At 46.6% G+C, this 10,482-nt stretch overlaps 1 protein-coding gene across 1 annotated transcript in view; it reads right to left on the bottom strand.

Annotated features, from left to right (window-relative positions):
* Positions 1 to 241: 241 nt before the first annotated feature.
* The window catches only part of GNA11 (G protein subunit alpha 11), a 28,924-nt gene continuing 18,683 nt past the window's right edge, over positions 242 to 10,482 (bottom strand). The window contains exons 5-7 of the mRNA XM_026688795.2: positions 10,224 to 10,353; positions 6,369 to 6,522; positions 242 to 4,444 (exon numbers count right to left, since the gene is read on the bottom strand). Coding sequence (XP_026544580.1) covers positions 4,254 to 4,444; positions 6,369 to 6,522; positions 10,224 to 10,353 — 475 coding nt within the window. The 3' untranslated portion in view covers positions 242 to 4,253. The remainder of the gene's footprint in view (positions 4,445 to 6,368; positions 6,523 to 10,223; positions 10,354 to 10,482) is intronic.

Genomic DNA, 10,482 nt, shown 5'->3' with positions numbered 1-10,482 from the left:
GTCGCTAAAGGGGATCATGTGGCCCTGGGACACCGCAACCGTCGTAACTATGAGTCAGTTGCCAAGCGCTCGAATTTTGTCCGCATGGCCCTGGGGATGCGGCAACCGTTGCAGGTACGAAAGATGGCTCCAAGTCACTTTTACCAGAGTCACTAAGTGAAGTTTGTAAGTTAAGGACTCCTTTATCATTCTTCAAATTAAAAAAAAAAAAAGCACATAAGAGAACAAGGACGACAGAGGATGGCTTTTGTAAGGAATGAATTTTATTCCAATTTCAAACAATTTATTCAGGAGAAAGCTATGAAAATCAATTTTCCATCAGGTACTTCTAAAATAAGGAGGGTCAGCACCCAGCAGATGAACGAATTCAAGTGTTCCGAGAAACCCAGCCTCTGCCTCCTCCTCCTCCTCCTCCTCCTCGCCGTCGGGAGTGCGAGACAGGAACACAAGGGAGGGGGGGGGAATACCAACCCCGGGCCACGCAATTCCAAATTCCCTCCTTTGCCCACCCTGCCCCCACGTGTTAACACCACATGCAAGTTCAAAATGACAAAAAAGGTTTTTTAAAAACAGCATTTTTATATTCTTTTTAAATAGGACGTTTAAATGTTATTCTTTTTTAAATCAGGTTCTCTGTTTATAATATACTAGTATAACCAAATAATTTTTTCACCACACTGGTACTTGTAAAAGTGTCTCTGGTACTAAAAGAAAAGAACGGGCATTGGCACAGAACCATGTAATTAATGCTTCTCTTTTTTCCTTCTTCTTCTTCTTGAAAATTAAAAAGAAAAGAAAAAGTATACAACGTACGCACACGCACACAGAGAGTACTGAATTACAGACTTGAAACGTCGGATGGTGAACTCGGCCCTTCCTTTCCGGTCAAGCAGAATCCTACACTTCCCGCCCCCCAAAAGTAGCTATAAAATGTGTCTGGAGGGAGGGGCACACGATAAAAGGCAAAAAGCAGGTGGAGAATTCAATCCCAAAGGGGAGACTGTTGGAAGGGGTGGGGTGGGGGGGCAGCTGCCGGTTGGGTAGGCCAAACGCCGCAAAGTCCCCCCCCCGAAAGGAAATGGAATGGTGTCTTTTGGCAATCCTCTTTCCGCCTGCAGTCTGACGAAGTGTGTGAGCAGGCTAGTGCTTTCTTCAGTAGGATTCTTACTTTTTTTCTTCTTTTTTTCCTTTGTTTTCTTCATATAAAGTGCACCGTGAACAAGAACATGGTCAGACTGCTCCCGTCTTAACTTTGGCTGCCTCCGCCACACACGGGCCCGATTCCAAGGGCCCCCGCCGGTCTTTTCTTTCGGGGGGGGGGCCATCTGGAACCTCGACCGGTTCCCATCAGCCCAGCCAACGGAAGAGGAAGGGAGGAACGTTGCTGCGATGGGAGAGGAAGGTTGGCACGCTCCGGAGCAGAAACCCACCCTGGGGGGGTGGGAACTTCCATCCCGACGACGGCTGGTCCACGTAGTGCGGCTTTGCGAGAAAAGAAGAGCACACACCCCCACACACACACCGCACAATCTCCACGCAGCTCCCCAGCGGCTTACGGATGAAGAGCCCGCTTGGGCAGGCACGGCGGTCCGGGATGGAGGCCCGTTTCCTGGAAAGGCGATGCCGAGAGTGATGGGCCAGGCGCTCCCAATCCGAGTCTCCCAGGTCCAAGGGCTGCAGTGAAAGCCCGCCGCAGAGGCAGGGTCTCATCACGCCATCCAAGAAAGAAAACACTTCCAGGGAGGGGCTTCCGAGAGTTTAAAGTCATGGCACCTTTGCAAGGACAGAGTTTCCCCTTATGGAAAGTCAAGTCTGGTGGGGTCTTTGGGCGAGAAGACAACATTCGACATTCCTCTGCCTATCGGGGGGATCCGTTCGTTTCCCCCCCCCCGCCCCAAACCCCTAAAACACAGTGTTCCCCCCCCCCACAAGACATTTAGATCAACACAATTAAGAAAAAGTCAGGAATGTTGGTGACATTGGAAAATAGCTCCATTTCTTCCCCCCCCCACACGCCCCCCCCCATCAACCCAACAAGCCCTTTTGTGTAGTTACTCTGTGTAACTGAACGTTACTTTCTCCCAATTTTAGCAACTTCTCATTCACTGTGTGTTGTTGATACAATGCAAGGGTAAGCGGGAGGGGCTCCCCTCACCCCACCCACCCCCAAAAATGCAGCTCTCCCTGCCCCGGCTTCTTTCTGTAGTGTTCCACAAAAAAAGGGGGCGATCCCAGAGAGCCAAAGGCAGCACCCGCTCCCACCCCCCGCTGGAATGCTGCAAATGTCCATGCGAAATTAGTGTTGTTGTGTCGAAGCAAAACACGCCCCCTCAAACCCTTCATTAACATCTCATGCGCGGAAGTCCACTAGTGTCGCCCGTTGCAACGTGACAAAAAATTTTTTAAAAAGGGGAGGGGGAAAGCACATCGGACGCTCCCATCCTTTCCCAGGGATCGGCCCGTTTGTCCCATTGGTGAAAAAAGGCTGTTTCTCGCGGCATCTGTAAATGTGACGGTTGGCAGTTGCGAGATGCTTATATTGTGTTGCCGCTACCCGGGATCTCCGGAAGAAGAGAGGGAGACCGACTAATTTCTCTAGATTCCCTAGTTGGGTCCTGTGGCCATCTGCCTTCCGAAAAGACTGGCAAAAGTTTGGGGTTTGGCACTGGCTCGGAGCAGGGCACACATTTGGCACTCAGCCTCTCAAAAAGGGACCCCTCTCACCTGGTCCACTTCAAAGCTACACCTATAAAACCACCTCTATTCCACAGGTCCCTTTGGCTGGGCTCTCCTTTCCATGCACGTTCCTGGGCACCCCCAGAGCGAGCAGGCTTCCAAGAGAGAGAGAAAGAGAGAGAGAGAGAGAACGGGGTCAAGAAGATGGGAGGATGGATGGCAGCAGCTGCCAATCACACCAGCCTTGGCACTGTCATTCAAAGGCCTCCCTTGATCTGGCTGCAATCACGCCAAGAGCGGACAGACCTTTCCAATACTTTTTAGGACCAACAAGGCAAAAAAAAAGGTTGCTTCAGTTTGACTCAGAATGCAGACACCATCTTAACCCCACCCCGACCAAACACTGGGTCAAGATTTTTCCCAATCCCAAAGGGTTAATTTGCAAAACACACACACACATACATATACACACACACACACACAAACGATCCAAGAGAATGAGTCAAAACCTCAAATCTTCCTTCCGGCCCAAAATCTGGCGCAGATTTCGGATTCCCACCAAAGGGATTTTCTCACGTTGGGTGAGAAGCAAATTTTAACTTTCTTCTTCTTTTCTTTTTTTTTTTTTCAAACACTAAATTGGAAAACAGGAAAAAAAAAAAAAGGATAACAAAACCAAAAAAAAAAATGCAATCAGGCACTTCCCTCAGGCTTGATAGCTATTGCTTGGTTGGTAGTCAACGAACGAAAGTTTAGCACATGTAGCAAACTACGCGTAGAACAATAATTTAAAAAAAAAATATATCACAGTCTCAATAGAACTTTCGGAGGGAAGGAAACTAAATCAAGAGAATAAAAAAGCAACGAAAGAACGCGGGAACCAAAAAGACGGCTTGTTTTGCACTTGTCGCAAACTGGGTTTTCCTCTGACGATGTCATCTAGGGTAAACCCTTTCGGCACATAATCCTTACAGTCAAGATGTACAGGGAGGGAGGGGGGGGGGGACTCACCCCAGAGGCATTATATGGCACAGAAGCTGAAGGTCCTAGCTACATTTTATACTCCCACAGCCGAATAAAGCTCATTATTTTGGCTTGATGGTCTGGGATACGTTTATCGCCAGATCAGACAGGAAAAAAAAAAAAAAGGAATTTACTAATGCAACGTACAAAGTCTGAGAGGAAACCGCCTTGACTGCTGGCAACAAAGCAGGAAATTAACAAGGTGCCAGAGAGAGAGAAAAAAAGTGAAGCATGTCCCCCACTGTTTTTAAACTGTGAAATAAAAGCAATTTCTTTCTTTAAAAAAAATCCGTGGGGCGGACATGAGACCGAAGGTAACGGTGTGCTTTAAAAAAAAAAAAAAAGGAAAACAAAAACAAAAAAAAACTTTTTGCCACTCCACAGATCAGACAATTTGCAATCATTACATCATTAAAAATCAAGGTCGTTTTCCTGTTGGGTTTAAATTCATGGGATTCGTTTGCCTTACTTTTCTTCACGACAAAAGGTCTCCCAAAGAGATTAAGGGAGGGGCGGATCGGGAGGGCGGGAGAAGAGGACAGATTCATTCAAGGTCAGACTAGGTTATATTCCTTCAAGTTGAGTTGCAGGATGGTGTCCTTGACGGCAGCAAAGACAAACCGGATATTTTCCGTATCTGTGGCACAGGTGAAGTGAGAGTAGATAATTTTATCGCTGTCGGGGTTGAGATCCACAAACATTTTGAGGATAAATTCCCGGGCTGCTTGAGCGTCTCTCTGCGGGCCTGGAGGAAAGAATGGGAGAGAACCAGGATTAGAATGAGGAGAAACCCCTCTGGTCAAGAGCAAGCTGCAGGTAGTCCTCAATTTACAACAGCTCATTTAGTGACCAAAGTTAACAATGGTACTGAAAAAAAGTCACTTATGCCCAATTTTTCATAATTACGACGATTGCGGCATCCCCGAGGTCACATGATTTCCATCACGTTTAGGACAGTTGCAACTTTCTGGCCAGCAAAGTCAACGGGGTGGAATCCAATTTGCTTAACAAGCGTGTCACTAATTTAAGAGCTGCAGTGAGCCACTTAACAAATGTGGCGAGGGAGTCGTAAAATGGAGCAAAGTTAAGGGAAACAAATGTCTCACTTGAAGCATATAAATTTTGGGCTCAATGGTGGTCATAAGTTGAGGACCACCTGTATTCTTCCATTTGTGACCTCACAAGGATGGAGCTCATTCTCACTCTCCCGAAATATCATTGTCTCCTCTAGGAGACACCTGGGCATCTTACTGGCCTGTGTCAGGTCGATCGAAAATTAGAAATCAAAGGTAAGTAAAGAGTACGCCATGCAGGCAGTCCGGGTGGTCCTCAACTTACGACCACCATTGAGCCCAAGAGAGACATTTGTTAAGTTTTGCCCCATTTTACAACCTTTCTTGCTACAGTTAAGTAAATCCCTGCAGTTGTGAAGTGAGTAATAAGGTTGCTAAGTGAATCTGGCTTCCCCGTAGACTTTGCTTGTCAAAAAGTGGGGAAAGACAATCACACGACTGGGACACTGCAACCGTCATAAAGATGAGTCAGTAGCCAAGCATCTGAATTTTGAACATGTGATCATGGAGATGCCCCAACCGGGGGAAAAAAATGCTCTTAAGTCACTTTTTTCAATGCTGTTGTAACTTTGAATGGCCACTAAATGGACAGTTGTAAGTCAAGGACAACTGCATTGCTTTTATTTTGAAGGCAACTATCTTTTTTTAAAAAAAGTTACATATGTGGTTGCATGTGTGCCTACGCACCTTCACAGCTACACCGGTTCAGCCTTCCACAACAGTCCCAGTTTCTCATGGGGCCTTTTCAGAAAATGAATAGCCCCGTCCTGCTCCAGAGAGAGACAAAGCCAATCACCTCTCCCTCGCTAGAAACGGATGGGGGCACTATCAACAAGTCGGTTCTGACAAATAGGCTACTTTGAAATTTATTACAAAAGTTTAGCCTCTCAATTAGAGGTCAAGTTGCTTCCTGCCTGTCCATCCTAAATGCCAGCTTCCAGAGTTGGGAGGAAAGGTTCAAAAATAGCAACAGCACTTAGACCAGGGGGGTCAACCTTAAGGCCCGCAGGCCTCTCAGTGTGGTCAGATCCGGTCCGCGGGGCCGGCCTGCATCGCGCTTCAACCCAGCTTACCCAGTGCGAAGAGGAAACAGGCCAGCAGTTTAGGGAGTGGTGTCAAGTTGGCCACACCCTCCCAGTTGGCCACGACCCAACCCCGGGCCCGCTGAGGTCAACCCCAGCCCTGATGCGGCCCTCAATGAAATTGAGTTTGACACCCCTGACATAGACTTATATACCGCTTCACGGTGCTTTACAGCCCTCTCTTAGTCGTTTACAGTGTCAGCTTATGGCCCTCAGCAATCTGGATCCTCATTTTACCCACCACGGAAGGATGGAAGGCTGAGTCAAAATATATATATATAGATATCAACCCTATTTCCTGGGACTCAGCCTCCTTCCTTGGGGGGAGCTCTAGAAAGAGGGAGCACTCAGGAAAAGTAGCTTTCTACTGCATCCACCTCTACAAACTAGCAGGCCAATGTAACAGTTTGAAGCAGAGGTGCCTCCTGCGTGTTTCTGAAGCTGCCCTTAAACAGAACGGGGTGCTACTACTGCCTGATCCCCTATTTTAATTACTGAAAACTTAACTTCTTACCATCGAACTCTGGGAAATAGTCCACAAGGTGAGAGTACATGATCTTGTCTTCCAAGAGATCTTTCTTATTGAGAAAGAGGATGACAGAGGAATTCTGGAACCAGGGATAGGTGATGATGGTCCGGAAAAGGGCTTTGCTCTCCTCCATGCGGTTCTATAAGGAAAAGCAGGTGTTTTTGTTTTTTTTAGATCCAGGGATGAAACAACAACAAACAAACAGGTAAATAAGGATGACATCATTTTGGAGGAGCCTTGTTCAGGTCGTCCTCGACTTACAATCACAACTGAGCCCAACGTTTCTGCTGCTAAGCAAAACGGTTGTTAAGTGAGTTTTGCCCCATTTTACGACCTTTCTTGCCACAGTTGTTAGGTGAACCACTGAAGTTGTTAAGGTAGTGAGCCCAGCTGTTAAGTGAATCTGGCTTCCCCTTTGACTTTGCTTGTTTGAAGGTCATAAAAGGTGATCCCCTGACACACACACACACCCCCGGGAGGATAGGCAACCATCATATACACGAGTCAGTTGCCAAGCATCTGAATTTTGATCACATGGCTATGGGGATGCTGTGACCATCCTAAGTATGAAAAACAGGCATTAGTCCCTTTTTGCAGTACTGTTATTACTTCAGTCACTAAGTGAACTCTTGTAAATCGAGGACCACCTGTACATCTGTTCCCCGTTGTCTCACAAAAATGTTTGCCGCAACCGTTTTCAACCATACCTTCATTCACCGTTTCTCAACCCGAGAAACCATCCCTGCAATCAAATGATCGTGATTTGGGGGCATGGAAACTACGATAGTTGCAGTCACATGATCATCATTTGCGACCTTCCCAGTTTGGCTTCCGATAAGCGAAATCAATAAAGAAACTGGCATGGAGGGTTATCAAGTCCCAGTCATGTGTTTCGCTTAATGAACACAGCAAAAAATAAAATAAAATCATAAAATTGGTCAGAGTCCCTTGATGCCTGAATTAAGGACTGCACTCCTCACTGATAAAACTTTCCTTCCCTATTGGGAGTCGTAACTCGAGAACTGCTTGTACAGCTAGTCTTTGGCGGTTCATTTAATGACCGTTCAAAGTGACAACCCCACTGAAAAAAGTGAACTTATGACCAGGTCTCACACTTACGACCGCTGCAGCGTTCCCACATTCATCTGAACACTTTGGCTGCTTTGCAACTGGCAGGTATTTAGCCTGATAAGCAAAGTCAAAGAGCGAAAGCCAGGTTCGCACAACTTGTATAATTCACTTCCCAAGTGTGAAGTGATTCGCTTAACAACCATGGCCAAAACAAGATTGCAAAATGGGGCACGACTCACTTCACCTTGCTCAGCAACCAAGATTTGGGGCTCAGTAGTGGTCGTAAGTTGAGGATTACTAGAGACTATCTCTCCCCGATAAAGAGCTTTTAGCTGTCTCTAAGTGGTCATTCTGTTCAAGCCAAAACCCAGAGATATATTTCGTTCCCGAGGGCAATAGAAGAAGAAGGGGACGACAGAGAATGAGGCGGCTGGGCGGGAGTCACTGAAGCAGTCGGCGTGAGCTTAAATGGACTCCGGAGGATGGCGGAGGACAGGAAGGCCTGGAGGAACGTTGTCCATGGGGTCGCGATGGGTCGGACACAACATGGTTCCATCTATAGCAAGAAGTTACCAAAAAAAAAAACCCCTAGAAAGCAAATTGGATGCCCTAAAAATCTCCACAGGTTTTTGGGCACTAAGCTTTATTGCTTCTTAAATGTAGCTGCACACAGGTAGTCTTAGACTTACAACAGTTCATTAAGTGACCGTTCGAAGCTACAACGGCAAAAAGTGACTTGTGACCATTTGTCACACTTATGAAGGTTGCAGCATCCCTCAGGTTGCACAATTTACATTCAGATGCTTGGCAACTGGCTCACATTTATGATGGTTGCAGTGTCCTGGGGTCTCGTGATCCCCTTTGGCGACCTTCCGACAAGTAAAGTCAATGGGGAAGCCAGATTCACATAACAACCCGGTTACTAATTTAAGAACTGCAAGGATTCACTTAAAAACGTGTCAAGAACTTTCTTGCTTAACAACCTAAGTGTTGGGCTTAATTGTGGTCGTAAGTTGAGGACTACCTATATACCTTGCATTATCTTTTCCCCCGAAGTTTTGTTTCCTCCTGATTTTACAGCACGCCTTTCAAAAAAGAAATCCTGAAAGAAGGTTAAAATCAGCAAACAAAGGAACAACTTCAAGTCTGCCTGCTCAAAAAGAATAAAATAACAGAGCTGGGAGGGACCTTGGAGGTCTTCTAGTCCAACCCCCTGCTTAGGCAGGACTATATTATACATGGGTATCCAGGCCTGTCTCCTTGTTGTTTTCATGTGAAGGGAGAATGGATTGCAAGGTTTGATGAGAAGTGGGGGGAGTCAAATGTTTGTTGATTTTCTATATATTCGGGGTGTGAATAGCACCTTGGCATCCACCAGGCCCTCATGGCCCAACACCCAACGAAGAACCCTTCAGGGCCACAAATGATCACTTTGGAAGCCAAGTAGCAATCTTGGATCGCCACCCATATTTTGTGGGTCATTCTCAGCAAAGAGAACTGAAGAGAACATCTAAGTCCTTCCTCTAAGGCAGCCCTTCTACGAGACCCCGCTTTAAAATAAAAATAAAAAAATAAAAATCTTAAGCTCCTCTGCCCAACTGTTATTCCGCCCTGCAGATGACTTTAGACAAACCTATATAGTAATAGCAATAGCACTTAGACTTATATACTGCTTCAAAGTGTTTTTTTTTACAGCCTTCCCTAAGCGGTTTACAAAGTCAGCATATTGACCCCCAACAATCTGGGTCCTCATCTTACCCACCTCGGAAGGATGGAAGGCTGAGTCAACCTTGAGCCTGAAGAGATTCGATCTGCCAAATTGCAGGCAAACTGGCTGCAGTAGAAGTAGCTTGTAGTACTGCACTCTAACCACTGTGCCACCGAGGCTCTTATATGTATAAATAAATATACATAATAAATGTTCAGAGGAAAGTGGCTGCAGGCTCAGCAACTGAATGAGTAAACCACAGTTCCCCAATATTTCCAACTCCGCGGACGAGTGGAGGAGAAAAATATTTCCATGCAATCCAATCTGTCACACCAATGGAGCGTGTGTGCAGGCCCTCTCCGGCCACTCGCACAAGTGGGGGGGGGATGCACACGTACACGCTCGCCTGCCATTTCCGCAACCTAGTTGCATACATGGGCACCCCTGGAGTAAACTATAAGTAGTCCTTGATTTATGACCACAACGGAGTCCAAAATTTCTGTTGCTAAGCGAAGCAACTGTTAAGTGAGTTTCCCCCTCCATTTTACGACTTTTCTTTTTCCTGCCTAAAACTTATAACTGCTGCATTTAAGTTATTGCAGTAGTTGAGTTAGTAACAGAGCTGCAAAATAAATCTGGCACCCCTGCTGACTTTGCTTGCCAGAAGGTCGTGAACAGGAGACCACCTGACCCGAGTGGGATGCGGCAACCATCATAAATTCATGCCTGCTGCCAAGCGTCTGGATTTTGATCACGTGACCGTGGAGGTGTTGTAACAGTCGTAAGTGTCAAAAACGGTCGTAAGTCACTTTTTTGGGTGGCGTTGCGACTTTTGAATGGTCCCTAAATGAATGGCTATAAGCCGAGGATTTCCAAAGTCATTTTTGCTCACCCTCATGCTCCAGGATGAAAGGTGACAAATGCTGGAAAAGGCACACTCGCTAGCGTGTCCCAAATCGTCTCTTTAAAAGTACGGGACAAGGTAGCTTCCCAGCTGCTTCGCCATCCACAGCAGAGCAAACCCCGCACGCCAAGGCCGGCCGCTAGTCATTTCTGCTTACCTCGTTATCAGATTCCACCAGGACTTGGTCGTATTCACTAAGAGCTACTAAGAACATGATGGAAGTTACATTTTCAAAGCAGTGTATCCACTTCCTCCTTTCTGACCTTTGCCCACCAACATCCACCATTCTGAAGAGACAGACCAGGGGAGGGGGGGGGGAAACAACAGTGAACGCTCATTGATCTGTCAACGCTCCCGATCCCCGAGTCGCCTCCCTCCCCAAACAAGGGTATCCTATACGTTGCCAACAGCAGAAC

This window comes from Notechis scutatus, chromosome 1 (genome assembly GCF_049901735.1).
Source record: "Notechis scutatus isolate UNSWTSFEM ecotype Mainland chromosome 1, rNotScu1.2, whole genome shotgun sequence".
NCBI lineage: Eukaryota > Metazoa > Chordata > Lepidosauria > Squamata > Elapidae > Notechis > Notechis scutatus.
The sequence above is the reverse complement of the archived record's forward strand: the minus strand, read 5'-3'. Positions and strand labels throughout refer to the sequence as shown.